Source organism: Oncorhynchus clarkii, chromosome 6 (assembly GCF_045791955.1).
Source record: "Oncorhynchus clarkii lewisi isolate Uvic-CL-2024 chromosome 6, UVic_Ocla_1.0, whole genome shotgun sequence".
Lineage (NCBI taxonomy): Eukaryota > Metazoa > Chordata > Actinopteri > Salmoniformes > Salmonidae > Oncorhynchus > Oncorhynchus clarkii.
In genome coordinates this window covers 22351896-22367886 of record NC_092152.1, presented here as the reverse complement: position 1 = coordinate 22367886, position 15991 = coordinate 22351896, and the positions used below count along the sequence as shown (strand labels likewise).

The 15991-nt window shown below is 40.7% G+C and overlaps 1 protein-coding gene across 1 annotated transcript; it reads left to right on the top strand.

Annotated features, from left to right (window-relative positions):
• The first annotated feature begins 958 nt into the window (after nucleotides 1-958).
• LOC139411970 (steroidogenic factor 1-like) lies at nucleotides 959-15666 on the top strand. The gene is made up of 7 exons (XM_071158738.1): nucleotides 959-980; nucleotides 3052-3176; nucleotides 3268-3409; nucleotides 4247-4905; nucleotides 8314-8433; nucleotides 14051-14198; nucleotides 15413-15666. Exons 1-7 carry the CDS (start codon nucleotides 959-961, stop codon nucleotides 15664-15666), a joined length of 1470 nt encoding a protein of 489 aa, XP_071014839.1.
• Nucleotides 15667-15991: the final 325 nt, after the last annotated feature.

The following is a 15991-nucleotide window of genomic DNA, read 5'->3' as shown; positions in this document are numbered from 1 at the left end:
TCAAATATAAAATATATTTTAATTTGTTTAACACTTCTTTGGTTACTACATATTTCCTTATGTGTTATTTAATAGAAAATAGAAAATAGTAAGAATAAAGAAAACCCCTTGAATGAGTAGGTGTGTCCAAACTTTTCACTGGTACTGCATATTGAATACACATTTTATACAACTGAAGACCTCTGGTCTCATAGCCACAGTATGCCAGTTCCCATGAATAATGACATGAGTTTATTGAACTGGCATACACAGTGGTTAAGGACAGACATATCATATGGATAGAGAGTCCTTGTGACAACAGACGTTTTTAACTGACATTTTTCTCATAGAGCTCATTCCTGCAGGGACCATGCAGGTACAACCTCTCAGGTACTGATACTGGAATAATCTCTCAGAAAAATGTCTGAAATGCCATGCATGAAATATATATGACATGTAAATCAAAAGTAAATGTTTTCTGATTGTTTTACATACATTTCTTCCAAATGCATTGTGTCTTACAGTATGAGTACTGAAAGCATAACAGGCCTATCAGTGATGAATAATAGAAATGTTTGAAATCTGCTATATTTTTTACAAATAAATTTGGCATAACTGACCCATACGATACACTGTGTGTCTGTCTACTCATGTATATGTGCATCTCAGTTATTATCTGCATGCTTGGATGGGAAAAAGGGCGCATCATCGTTTCCGTGGTCGTCACATGACGATGACCAATAAGAACTTTAGTAACTTTTTTTGCTATTTGATAAAGAAAGAAAAGCAAAGAGAACGCTGGAAATGACTGCAGTTATTCGTGGAGATCACCATTATCCTGAATTATTTGTTTATTAGGCTACGAATTTGTATTGCAGATTCGGATTGTATATGACATACAAAGTGGTCAAAGTTTTGCAGCATCTTCTTTAATAGGTTTTATTGTCGTCGACGTCTAGCCTGCCTCATAGGTAATACCATGTTGGGAGAAAAGGCACAAGGTAAGTAAACAAATCCGCTAACGGAATGTGTAGAATTGTCTGAAGCTTCGGATATGCCTACATGAACTTTTAGTTATTTGCTATTTGTAAACCCACAGATACTGTAGGTTTATGCAATCTTTTATTTTGTAATATGCCTCTATTTTGTTGTTGCACGTTCATATAGAATAGCCTATTTAAAATAATTTAGTAAGCAGATAGATCAACATTTAAATAAAGATATTCAGTCTGCACTTCATTTGTTTGTGTCGAAGCCTTTAACCATATTGCAAGACAAATATTATATTAACCTGGCATATTCAGCAGTCTATTCAAGGAATAGCTAGCTAGCTATTCAATAGGTTCCAAACTATTTCTCCTTGCAAACTTTTTTGGGGGAGAATAAAGGAAATAATAAGAAAAAAGGAAATAATAAGAAAAAAATACAGTTTTATTCTGCATTTGAAATCAAAATGGTACTAAATGAAATGCTTTCCCTTGACATCTGACCTTGAGGTATAGAGTAGCCTAGACTAATAGATGTAGATATATATTTTAAAGCCGTTTGCATCTAAAGTAATTGCCAAAACAGCAAACATAGTCCAATGTGAAGTAGTGAATCGAAATGAATTCTACAAAATAGCCTATAGAAAAACAAAACAATTAAGCCTACTTATTGGATATTATCTTTCTATTTTGTCAAAAATAATTATAAAAGCTAGTTAGCCTAACACCCCTTGTCGAAATGTAGGCTATTGTTTAAACGGCCTTGGAATATAATTAACTCATGCATTGGGTCTGCGTTTCCTATTATAGATCGAGTCTATTGATTCATGAAAAATTATTATAAAAATAGTAAGGACTAAATGTGAAATAATACGCCAAAGGACCGTTGATTCGTAAGCTATAGGTCTACTAATTTCTTGTTTAATTAAGTTATTGCTGTTCACATTCATATGGCCTAAAGTCATAACTTAGTCACAGAATTAAAACTAACTCTGGATCTTAATTACGAAAACAAAACGACTGATGATTATGATAATATCGATAATAACAAACAACATGAATAATAACAAAAAATGTAATAACAATCGTTATAGCCTAACGATGCTATAATAGAAGTAATAATAATAACAACGACAACGACAATAACAATAATAATAATAATCATAACAGTATTAATAATCATAATAATGGATAGGCTATTATCACTTTCGATCATCCTCCGTTCCTATTTGACACTGTTTTGGTTAAAGACATTCTCCTTAAAATGGGACATCTCCGTTTATTATGTTGCAAGAAAGAGTGTACTGTACCACACATAGGTTGTTTTCTCAAGATAGGTGGTCGCATCCACCGCTCTTTGGCCAACCTCCCAGTAGAAGGTGAGAGAGCCCTGAGTAAAGGACTTGTGCTAGTGTCGAAGCGCGCGTCGACCGTGTTTGTAGGTGTGGATTATAAAACGCGTTATTTTATCCTAGTCTGAGGCATTTCTTGATTAATAGGAATAACCACTTGGAAGAAGGGGGCGATAAAGGTAATCAACCAATACACGTTATATTTGGTCGAATCCGTTTAAACATTTGCCAATCTTATCATAACATTTAAAAAAAAGGTTTTACATTGGATTTTAATAAATCGTAAATATCAATGTTTTTTTGTTTGCTTCCATGCATTATGGAATCGTCGGTCTTATTTTTGTGAAATAGACTGAAACTATTGTCAATCAGCTCTCTGAAAAACGCTAATATCACCGTATCATCAGTCTAACATATTTATTGTGGAAATACATTTATTTTTCTATTTTTCGCAATATATATATTAACCCACATTAAGATTATTATTAGCGAAACTATATATATATATATATATATATATATATATAGTAGGTTTTAATCCTTTTGGAAGTTTGATTTAAAGCAGATATTATTTCACAGCTGCACAGAATCCTACAATTTCGTACTGCATTTTCAATTTTGTCAAGGGCCGTAAATGAATTTGATTAAGAAACTGTACATTATTTGAATTAATTTATTCGTTACATCCCTGCTTCATCCGTTTTTCTTGACCCTTGCTTTTATTTGCGAACCAGGCGTTCCATTGATGGTAGGCGTAATGGACTACAACTATGATGAAGATTTGGAAGAATTGTGTCCTGTTTGTGGAGATAAGGTCTCAGGATACCACTATGGACTCCTTACATGTGAAAGTTGTAAGGTATTTTCATTTGGAATTATTCCTTTTGTGGGTTTTGTGTTTGTGGGTATTGTGGCTCATCAAACTAATGTAGGATAGATATTTTCTCCAGGGCTTCTTCAAGAGGACAGTCCAAAACAAGAAGAGGTATACTTGTGCAGAAAACCAGGAGTGTAAAATAGACAAAACACAGCGGAAGAGATGTCCCTGCTGCCGATTCCAGAAATGCCTCGATGTTGGCATGAGATTAGAAGGTATGGTTCTCTTCATCTCACCCCTTCCTTTGACATTATCATTGAGTGGATTTCAACCTTATTGTCCAGAAAAAAATAAGCCTTTAATGTTTTGGCATATTTTTTCAGTTGAATGATTGAATCTATATGAGTTTTGTTATAATTTGCTATATGCCCGAAATATGTCCAACATATGGCCTGTAGGCCTCAAGGGATGCAATAGCCTAATGTCTTAGTATCAGTTGCTTCTGAATTGTTAAATATTTTCGCAAAAGTTGTAGTGTTAGCTTTGTTTTGAATTAGGGACAGACAATATACAGAGTAGAGAAGTTTAGCGTCCGTGGTTTTATGGGACGCAAAAACATGATGTGGCCAGAGCGCGGAGTACACCAGTGATTCCCACCCAGGCTGTGATGCGAAAATTAAGCACCTGTTTCCGCGGAGAAATTACACATTTTTGATTTGCTAATACGACTCTGGGCTTCTCGCTGTGGTTTTAAAAGGATACTTAATATTTACATCAACACGGTACCATTGTGTAATTGCAAAGGCATTAGCACATGTTGTGTACAGTAAAATGTCAAAAAGAGAATTGTGTAATAGAATAAAGTAGTATGAAACCCGTGTGGTTGTTTTACATTGCTTTTCCCAAAAATTGGTTCAGGAAACTGTCAAACACATATTCCTGACTTAAATAGGCTATTTCCTGTGCACTTTTCCTGTGCTGTATTTGCAATGATATATATTTGAATAATAAAATAATAATAAGCTGTAGTAGCATAGTAACAATTTCCGTATAAAGACCCACTGTTGTTGACATAGTTCTGTTTCCCCACTCCTTGTCTCTTTCTGTGACAGCTGTGCGTGCAGACCGCATGCGTGGGGGCAGGAATAAGTTTGGCCCCATGTACAAGCGGGACAGAGCCATGAAGCAGCAGAAGAAGGCTTTGATACGTTCCACGGGCTTCAAGCTGGAGTCTGCTCCTCCACAGCTCTCCCCTGTACAGACTAACTATGGCTTCACTGGAACCCTGCACAGCCTCCCATCCCTCCCCAAAGGCCTCATGCCCTCCATCCCAGCCTCCATCACCCCCACAGACTATGAGGCCAGCCTCTACGGACCCTCCTCCCTGGGGGTGGCCATGCAGCCCCATGGACCCCTGCCTACCCAGTACCTGTGCACAGCATTCCCCAGCAGGGCCATCAAGTCTGAGTACTCTGACCACCACACAAGCTCCCCAGAGTCTCTGGTGGGGTACCCCTTTCCGGATGTGTACCCCTCCGGAGGCTCCCCACAGCCTCCCCCCCTCTCCCCCCTGGTGCTAGAGCTGCTGCGCTGCGACCCAGACGAGATGCAGGTGCAGAGTAAGATCATGGCCTTCCTGCAGCAGGAGCAGAGTGGCCGGGGCCGGCAGGACAGGCTCAGCACCTTCAGCCTCATGTGTCGCATGGCTGACCAGACTCTGTTCTCCATAGTGGAGTGGGCCAGGAGCTGCATCTTCTTCAAGGAGCTCAAGGTAAGCTTCCCAGAGCCTGTCCACACAGAAATGATAGGAGAGACATGCACATTTAGAAATTATTCTTAGAATAATGATCACAGTATCATATCTTATCATTGTGATGATCTTATTATTCTACTTCATTCATAAGTGATATCAAGAATATTGAAGATAAACAATTTTAGCTTTGATATCTTAATGTTTCTTGATCCTCTTTCTGAAACCCTGCACCCACACACACACACATTATGGCAGTAAAGAACAAAGGCCTGTGTAAAAATGTTAGATTTACTATGACAGATAATTATCATTGTTTCTGTCCCTCCTTGTTTCTGGTGGAGGCCCTCAAATAGAGCAGCAGTTAAAGAGGTGACATCATAACCCAATGTATCTCCCTCTGGGTAATGATTTGGGATGCATCACTGTCCATGTCAGATAGGCCTTATACATTGAGTCTCTTTGTCAACTGAAGGGTGTAATTGAGTTGTGCCATACTTGTACAGCATGAGTTATGGCTCCAGTCATATGTTACTCCCCGGCCCAAGAGGAGAGTGAAATCAATACTGTTGTTTGACACTGTGGTGTCTGACCAGAGGGGTAAACTACGAAGGAAGCTAGATCTACTCAGGTGTTTTCTAAAGCTAGCCAGCTTCAGTTAGCTTCACATTCCATCTAAGGCTTCACCTGTATTCTACGACGGTGGATATTGCTCATCTGCCACGTGGCTAGTCGAATGCCGAACTCTTCATGGAGACAGTGCTGTAGCATCAATCCATGGGCGAGTCAGTGCCACATTTTAATTTGTGTAGAAATCAAAATGAAATACAATTTATGTAGCATATTTAGCAGGCTATGGTGTGAAATAGGCTTTTAGAAAGGCCGTCTTTATTTGATTACTTATCATTAATACCGGCTTTGGTGTGCACAAGCAACATTTCCCCCACTCCCACCTATAAAATAATTGTATTAAGTCATAACTACAAACGTTTTACGGTGCGTGATGTTTGAAATGCGTTCTGTCATTACTAAATGTGTAATGTGATAGGTATTTTAAAATTAACATTGTAAATAAAAAACAAAAAATATGAAGGGGATGATGACGCAGTCTTTGCGAAAGGGAGGGAATCTGATTTCATTGGTCCTCAACTCGCGGCTCAGCCACTTCATTCAGGATAAATGGAGTAAGCTCTGAGTTAACCTGCAGGTTAGTTCTGAGGATTCGTTGCCATAGAAATGTACCTGGTTAAAAGGTTAGCCACTTTCGTGGTACCGGTTATCCCGAGATGAACTCAGGGTTGACCAACGTTACCTCGATATCTCCTCAAACCTGATTGGTAGTATAGGCCTCTGGGCATGTTACCGATAGGTGGCCTAAAGGAGACAGTGCATGCTGGTGTTGGTGAAGGCTGACCAGTGATATTGCTCAATGCTCACTATGCTATTGATTTTATTGATGCTGTCATCGGCCAGAGAATGGCTGGCGACGGGAACGTACTAATAGATTGTTTGCTCTTTGACATGTATTATTCGAAAAATATTTAGCACCCATCTGAATTGACTGTATTTAGAAGCAACTTCTTGTCACATTATTGTTATTTGTCTGTTAGCCTTATCTGTGAGACAGCGAGTCCATTGTGTGGTGAGATAGGAACATAGTATCTATGTAAAGACTGTGTCATGGGGACACACACAGTGGTCCCATTCTTCACTTTACTCTTTTAACTGGGTTATTTTATAATCGGTAGGCCTATATGCCTCTGAGGACCAATTATCTGATGCAGTGATCAGTGGCCAGTAGTAGTTATGGCAGCATCATCAGTACTATGGAGTTAGACCTGACTGGGGAGGAGGATTCTGCCCCTGGATAAACAACAGTCTGAAAAATAGCATAAATGACAGTGAGGGGGTTTTGTTTCAAATGCAATATGAGAAAATGGCCAGCATATATTATTTGATGTAATCGTGTGTAATATAATCTAGCTATGGGATTATGATTATGGAAAATTGGAGAGACACTTTAGTGTTGCCTCCGGCATGTTGATCGTGCAAAGCCAACAGTAAAATTGGAACTGCATGGATTTCAGTCATGTTACGTACCTCTGATGTATCCTGGCTAAATTGCAACCAATTGTGAGGTTGTAGACGTGAACAGTGCGAGGCGAGCACAAAGCGGTGGATGTTTGCCAGGAGAGAGAGAGCCTCCTGCAGAAAGAGCTATCTCTCTGAGTAATTACATTCCATCCAGACGATAACAGGGGAATGTCAGTTCTCTCTCCACGGCCCAGTATTTTGTCTCTCATTGTTCATATTTGCACAGGAAAAATTGAGCTATCATCTGCTAAATTTACCTTGGGCATTGCCAGTATGTTTGTGTCAGAAGCTGCCCGTTACTTGAGTTTTTACATACAGTATCTGACATTGACATACCTGTAGCATTTGATCAAACACCATTACGTGCATACAGGGTTGGTGCATTATAGCAGCCCTTTACTAAATGTTGATGAAAAGAAAGATATATATTTATTGTTCGATGGTTTTAGACCTGTCTGTCTGATCTCCAAAACATCTGTATTGGTCTCAAAGCCAAATTCCGATAGTTATGTAATGGCACTGAGTGAGGCAGGTTTATGCTTCCCTGTTTCTGCCAGCCAAGACTGAATGTCCCTTGACTGAACGTTCACTGTGTGTATGTGAGTGTGTGTGTGTGAAATGTTGTGTCTGTGTGCTGAATCCTCCTTGAGAAGTATGATGAATCAAGATGTTGTGTGTTGGTCCTGTAGCTCTGACTGGGAGCAAGATTGGACTCCTCCTCTAGATAGATATATAGTTCCATTGAAGGGGTAGTAATTCTGTCATCCCCATGCCAGATGAATGTGTGTCCTGGTGCTATTTGGGGGCTTCAGGAACACTCTGTGTCACCAGCTGCAGAATTACTGACAGTGTCGTCCTTCGGCACCCAGGGTAATATGTGCTAGCAATGAGGAGCATCCAATCACCCCCCCCCCCTGTTGGGCGGGGGCAAGGGAGGTGACGGAGGACAGGGAGCGGTGAGGAGGTGGGAGAGGTCATCTCTGTGGCTCGTAAATACAAGGTGATGATTCGCGAGACATTGACACCAGCCCCAGATGCTGGAAATATGGCACAAGGACCCTCATCTTCCTCTCTTGGTTTTATGGTCACCCCATTTATCTGTCCATGTAGCTATGTGTGTTTCAGGTGGGACCACGCTATCCCATGTGGATGATAGCTTTTAAGGGGGTTGATGTTAGATTGATGCCTGCTTGAGATTTTAATATCAGTGTAGGCTGTTTTATTTGACATTGGGTTTGATATTAGATTGGTTCTCCACTATTCCTATGCTTGGCCAGCTGTGTGGAATGAGTTTGAGCTTTGATGTGACCTGTTGTTTTCTGATTCTACTTTAAGGTGGGGGACCAGATGAAGCTTCTTCACAACTGCTGGTCTGAGCTGCTGGTCCTGGACCATGTCTTCAGACAAGTGCAACATGGGAAGGAGAGCAGCCTGCTGCTGGTTACTGGCCAGGAGGTAAGCAGCCTTGCAGTTCCAACATAAAATTAATACAATCATACATTCATGAATATCAGACATACATACACTCACTCACACACGCACGCATGCACGCACACAATCACGCACGCACGCACACACACACGCACACACACACACACACACACACACACACACACACACACACACACACACACACACACACACACACACACACACACACACATTCATCATGTAGTCATTACAGATACACAACCTCCATGGATAGCAATAGGTTTTTTTCTTTGTTGTTGCAGTAATGTGTATCTACACAGTAATGACTGTTATTACGCTGTACCAGTGGAATTACCACACATTATCTTAGTCACACAATATAAAGTGGGACTACACTGAGTGTACAAAACATTAAGAAAGACTGACCGGGTGAATCCAGGTAAAAGCTACTGTATGGTCCCTTATTGATGTCACTTGTTAAATCCAGTTCAACCGGTGTACATGAAGGGGAGGAGACAAGTTAAATAAGGATTTTTAAGCCTTGAAACAAATGAGACATGAATTGTATAGGTGTGCTATTCAGAGGGTGAATGTACAAGACAGAAGATTTAAGTGCCTTTGAACGGGATATGGTAGTAAGTGTCAGGTGCACCGGTTTGAGTATGTCAAGAACTGCAACGCTGCTGGGTTTTTCACACTCAATAGTTTTCCCTTTCTATCATTGATGGTCCACCCCCAAAGGACATCCAGCCAACTTGACACAACTGTGGGAAGCATTGGAGTTGACATTGGCTAGCATCCCTGTGGAACGCTTTCAACACCTTGTATAGTTCATCTGAAGATGGCGTCGGAGGGGAGGGCTGCCGTCTAATAGGCTTTTAACCAACCATGCTATTTTGTTTGTTTTTTCACTTTGTTCGTAACTTGTATTTTACATAATGTTGTTGTTTTACATAATACTGTCTATTATGACTGAAAAGAGCTTCAGGACATCAGAACTGTGATTACTCACCTCAGATTCACGAAGAGTTTTTTTTCAATTATTCGGATGGGAGGGATATACTTCAGAAACCCAACCTTGCTCAGATCCCCGTCATTTGCCGGAGAAGGAAACAGAGATTTTGCGGAAAAAGATCAGGGTGCCTTGTGAGGATCAGGCGACGAGTGCCTAATCTGCCTTTGCGTTCCGTCCTGCTAGCTAACGTTCAATCGCTGGATAATAAATGGGACGAACTGAAAGCACGTATATCCTACCAACAGAACATTAAAAACTGCAATATCTTATGTTTCACCGAGTCGTGGCTGAACGACGACATTAAGAACATACAACTGGCGGGTTATACACTCCATCGGCAGGATAGAACAGAAGCCTCTGGTAAGTCACGGGGCGGGGGCCTATGCATATATGTAAACAACAGCTAGTGCATGATATCTAAGGAAGTCTCAAGGTTTTGCTCGCCTGAGGTAGAGTGTCCCATGATAAGCTGTAGACCACACTATCTACCTAGAGACTTTTCATCTGTATTTTTTGTAGCTGTCTACATACCACCACGGACCGATGCTGGCACTAAAACCGCACTCAATGAGCTATATACTGCCATAAGCAAACAGGAAAAGCTCACCCAGAGGCGCCGCTCCTAGTGGCCGGGGACTTTAATGCAGGGAAACTTAAATCAGTTTTACCTAATTTCTATCAGCATGTTAAATGTGCAACCAGAGGGAAAGAAATTCTAGACCACCTTTACTCCACACATAGGGATGCGTACAAAGCTCTCCCTCCCCCTCCATTTGGCAAATCTGGCCATAATTCTATCCTCTTGATTCCTTCTTACAAGCAAAAATTAAAGCAGGAAGCACCAGTGACTCACTCTATAAAAAAAGTGATCAGATGAAGCAGATGCTAAGCTACAGGACTGTTTTGCTAGCACAGACTGGATATGTTCCGGGATTTTTCTGATGGCATTGAGGAGTACACCACGTCAGTCACTGGTTTTATCAATAAGTGAATCAAGGACGTCGTCCCCACAGTGACTGTACATACATACCCCAACCAGAAGCCATGGATTACAGGCAACATTCGCACTGAGCTAAAGGGTAGAGCTGCCACTATCAAGAAGCGGGACTCTAACCTGGAAGCTTATAAGAAATTCTGCTATGCCCTCCGACGAACCATCAAACAGGCAAAGCGTCAATACAGGACTAAGATCGAATCGTGCTACACCGGCTCCGACGCTCGCCTGATGTGGCCTGATGTGGCAGGGCTTGCTAGCTAGTACAGACTACAAAGGGAAGCACAGCTAAATAACTTCTATGCTCACTTTGAGGCAAGTAACACTGAAACATGCATGAGAGAATCAAGACAAAGGAGATGATTGTGGACTACAGGAAAAGGAAGACCGAGCACGCACCCATTCTCATCGACGGGGCTGCAGTGGAGCAGGTTGAGAGCTTCAAGTTCCTTGCCGTCCACATCACCAACAAACTAACATGGTCCAAGCACACCAAGACAGTCCTGAAGAGGGCACGACAAAACCTATTCCCCTTCGGGAGACTGAAAAGATTTGGCATGGGTCCTCAGATCCTCAAAAGGTTTTACAGCTGCACCACCATCCTGACAGGTTGCATCACTGCCTGGTATGGCAACTGCTCGGCCTCCGACCGCAAGACACTACAGAGGGTAGTGCGTGCGGTCCAGTACATCACCGGGGCCAAGCTTCCTGCCATCCAGGACCTCTACACCAGGCGGTCAGAGGAAAGCCCTAAAAATTGTCAAAGACTCCAACCACCCTAGTCATACACTGTTCTCTCTGCACAGCAAGCGGTACCAGAGCGCCAAGTCTAGGTCCAAGAGGCTTCTAAACAGCTTCTACCCCCAAGCCATTAAACTCCTGAACAGCTAATCAAATGGCTACCCAGATTATTTGCATTGCTCCCATCCCATCTTCTATGCTGCTGCTACTCTCTGTTATTATCTATGCATAGTCACTTTAATAACTCTTCCTACATGTACATATTACCTCAATTACCTCGACACCAGTGACCCTGCACGTTGACTCTGTACCGGTACCCCCTTTATTGTACCCCCAGTATTGTTATTTACTGCTGCATTTTAATTATTTGGTATTTTTATCTCTTACTTTTTTTGTTGGTATTTTCTTGAAACTTCATTGATGGATAAGGGCCTGTAAGTAAGCATTTCACTGTAAGGTCGACTCCTGTTGTAATTCGGCGCATGTGACAAATACAATTTAATTTGATTTGATGCCCCGACGAATTGAGAGTGTTCTGAGGGCAAAAGGGGGTGCAACTCAATATTAGGAAGGTGTTCCTAATGTTTATATGGTCAGTGTATTGCCTTCAGAAAGTTTTCATACCCCTTGACTTTTTCCACATTCTGATGTGTTACAGCCTGAATTTATGATGGATTGAGATTTTGTGCCACTGATTTACACACAATACCCTACAATGTCAAAGTGGATTTTTTTGTTGTTGTTAAAATGTTTATAAATTGATAAAACATTTAAAGCTGAAATATCTTGAGTCAATAAGTATTCAACACCTTTGTTATGTATGGAAAGCCTAAATACGTTCAAGAATAAACATGTGCATAACAAGTCACATAATAAGTTGCATGGACTAAATCTATGTGCAATAATAGTGGTTAACATGATTTTGGAATCATTACCCCATTTCTGTACCCCACACGTACAATTATCTGTAAGGTCCCTCAGTCAAGTAGTGGATTTCAAGCGCAGATTCAACTACAAAGACCAGGGAGGTTTTCCAATGTCTTGCAAAGAATGGCAACTATTGGTAGATTGGTACAAAAATAAAAGCAGACACTGAATATCACTTTGAGCATGGTGAAGTTATCAATTATACTTTGGATGATTTATCAATACACCCAGTCATTACAAAGATACAGGCGTCTTTCCTTACTCAGTTGCCGGAAAGGAAGGAAACCATGAGGTGACTTTAAAACAGTTACAGACTTTAAAGGCTGTGATAGGAGAAAACTGAGGACGGATCAACAACATTGCAGTTACTAAATAATACTAACCTAAATTACAGAGTTAAAAGAAGGAAGTCTGTACAGAGTGCAAATATTCAAAAACCTGTTGGCAATTTTTGGGGGACAAATCCAACACAACACATCACTGAGTACCACCATTCATATTTTCAAGCATGGTGGTGGCTGCATCATGGTTCGGATCAGTTTGTCATCAGCAAGGACTAGGGATTTTTTTTAGGATGAAAATAAATGGAATACAGCTAAAATCACAGGCAAAATCCTAGGAAAACCTGGTTCAGTCTGCTTTCCTACAGACACCGAGAGACAAATTCACCTTTCAGCAGGACAATAGCCTCAAACTCAAGGCCAAATATGCATCAGATTTGCTTATCAAGATGACATTGAATGTTCCTGAGTGGCATAGTTACAGTTTTGATTTAAATCAGCTTGAAAATGTATGGCAAGGCTTGAAAATGGATGTCTAGCAATGATCAACAACCAACTTGACGGAGCTTGGAGAGTTTAAAAAATAATAATGGGCAGATATTGTAAAATCCAGGTGTGCAAAGCTCTTTTCTGTAGATCGTTGAGAAAAAAAGACAATGAAATCCATTTTAATCCCAATTTGTAACACAACAAAAAGTAAAACAATTCAAGGAGTGAGAACACTTTCTGCTGCCTGCTCTTGTTCTTATGCTTGTAAGATGCAGAACAGAAAAGGAAAAAACAGCCATCAGCTTGTCTCTGTAGCTTGAAACTGACTCATGGGTTTAGGGAGGAGAGGTGAAAGATGGCCGCTGGTATTTATTTGCCTCGTGTTTAAATCAAGTAATTTTTTTCTCATAAAGACTGCAATGGAAAAGAGGAGCTTAAAAGTTGCACTGTATCATTCTAGAAGCTACTGTGGAATTTGAGGATTTAACGTCCAATATGTTACATAAAATGCCAATCGCATTCATTTGCAGACTCAATGTATGGCATCTATGAACCTGTACTGAAGCTGTACTGTACTGTAATTCAAGTTGCAACACCACCCCTTTTCAACCTCATTTTCATTATCTCCAGCACAATAACAGTGTCTACATATGTGAAAACTGCACATTTCTACGTTTTATAGAAAAAAATATGAAGTTACAAGGTTCTACCCCATGACATTAAAAACAGTGATTTTCGAACACTATGAGAGTCACGATGATGTAGGGAGCAAGAAAATACCCTCCCTCTGTTTTGAAAATCACTGTTTTTCTTACTTTTAATCCTACCCTTTTATGTATATTTACATTTGAGTCATTTAGCAGAGTTTCTTATCCAGACTAATTAGGGTTAAGTACCTTGCTCAAGGGCACATAAACAGATTTTTTATTTAGTTGGCTCAGGGTTTTGAACCAGCAACCTTTTGGTTATTGGCCTGACACTCTTAACCGCTACGCTACCTGTCACAGAGAAGTATTTTTTTGGGACCTTTCTTATCTTTTTAACCATAGATCGTAGAAATGCGGTGTTTTTACATATGCAGACACTGGTTCGGTGCTGGAGAAAATGTATATGAGGTTGAAAAGTGCTGGAATTGGCCTTTAAAACCTGCATATACAATAATACTTAATGTTGTCCTTTTGTGTTGTGTTGCAGATGGATCTGTCATCCGTGGGGTCACAGGCGGGCTTGAGTCTGTCAGGCCTGGTCCAGAGAGGACAGGAGCTGGCTGGGAGGCTACTAGCCCTGCAGGTGGACAGGAGAGAGGTTGCCTGCCTCAAGTTCCTCCTCCTCTTCAATCCCAGTGAGTAAACCACATTGACATACGCTGTATGCTGTACCACATTAGACGGTGATTATTAGTCTTATAATATGTATATAATATAACAGACTTTTATCCAAAGCGACGTACAGTCATGCGTGCATACATACAGCTCATGTATAGCTCATTACAGCTAGCTCAAGAATGGAATAATCATCTTTGAAAACTACTATGGTCTTTCAAAGATTTGAATATGATTAGGTTTGAGGTACTTCATACTTGTTAGTATCGTAGCTGTGGTTTGTATAACCCAGTGATGTGTAGTACTTAAGAATGAGCAAATAACTTTTTCAAACTTTTTGTTGGAAATAGGTTTTAGTTGACAAGTCTCGCTGTCCCATTTATTTTGAAAGTCAGAAATGGCATTTTAAATGGAAAAGTCACAGCCATTGATATATGTTTTTTTTTTATCCAGAAGGTTCCAACTGTTATCTGAACCAGTCCTTTATTTTCAGGTATACTCATAATTCAATATAGGGCCTTGTCAAAAGGCAACATTAACAAAGAAGACAACCTCACCCATTATTCTTTAATAGCATTCAATGGAACCTTAATGGATGGGTCTATCATTCAATAATCTGACTGACATTCATGCTGTGGCTTCTGCATATGGAGTGTGTATTGACGACAGTTGCCCAGATTCCCTTAAGCGACTGCTATTTAGCGCCTGCGAGCTGGGAATAAAAGGCTTTAGAATAATGAGAGCACTCGTCACATGCAGAAAATATTTCCCATCTCCGCTGTCTGTTTCATTCTCTTGCTCTCTCTCCTTCAATCAATGAGTCCGGTTTATCAGGGCAATTTAGTTGCCCTTAAGTGGTTTGAAAAGATTATTCAAAATATTTAATTACTGTGTGAATGGCTCTTCTGGCAGGACTCAGCTGATGCTGAATAGAAGTCCTTTATAGGGTCTAGCTACTGTCACATATACACACACACACAACCCACAACCAACCCACAACCAACCCACGCTGTACAGATCCAATGTACCAAAAATTGAATGTTAGTAATAAACTGTTGCAATTTCAATGCTAAAGATTAGGCCTACACTTGATCTCAACAAGTAACTGATGCTGAGCCTTAACACAGGGATTTGAGGAACAGTTTCAAATAAATATATCAATATTCTCGAATTTATGTGACATCTGCAGAGTAAATGAATCCCCTCTAAATCTCTTTATTATGTCCCTGTCCAGATGTGAAGCTGTTGGAGAACCAGGTGTTTGTGGAGAGTGTTCAGGAGCAGGTGAATGGGGCTCTGCTGGAGTACACTGTGTGCACCTACCCCCTGTATCTGGACAAGTTCAGCCAGCTGGTGCTGCATCTGCCAGAGCTGCGAGCCCTCAGCACCCAGGCAGAGGACTACCTGTGCTACAAACACCTGAGTGGGGAGGTGCCCTGCAACAACCTGCTCATTGAGATGCTGCATGCCAAGAAGGCCTGTATATGAGCACCACGCTACCATCACTATACACCAGCAGACTGTCTGTGGGAACGATGGTGTGGAAGCAAAGAGGGGATTTATGATTACAGCTAGGAGAAGATGAGTTGTGTGTTTGTGTGTGTGCGTCCGTGCATGCGTGAGTATCCCCTCTGTCCAAGGTGTGTGTAAACAGAATATTGACTCATTGTTTTGGCAGTCCTTTAAATGTACATAGTTATAAAATGTACAAAGAAAGCTATGCTATGATACTGTATGTAGTAAATGTAACATTTTGTTGAATTCAGCAGAGTGAGGTCTTATATCAACGTTATATCAGAGTTATAGGGCCTCT

Bases quoted from the DNA above. Each gene is read 5' to 3' on its own strand.
- LOC139411970 (XM_071158738.1), top strand. From the start codon at position 959: ATGTTGGGAGAAAAGGCACAAG. The intron at 3,177-3,267 runs GTATTTTCATTT...TATTTTCTCCAG, and splicing joins TTACATGTGAAAGTTGTAAG to GGCTTCTTCAAGAGGACAGT. The intron at 14,199-15,412 runs GTGAGTAAACCA...GTCCCTGTCCAG, and splicing joins CCTCCTCCTCTTCAATCCCA to ATGTGAAGCTGTTGGAGAAC.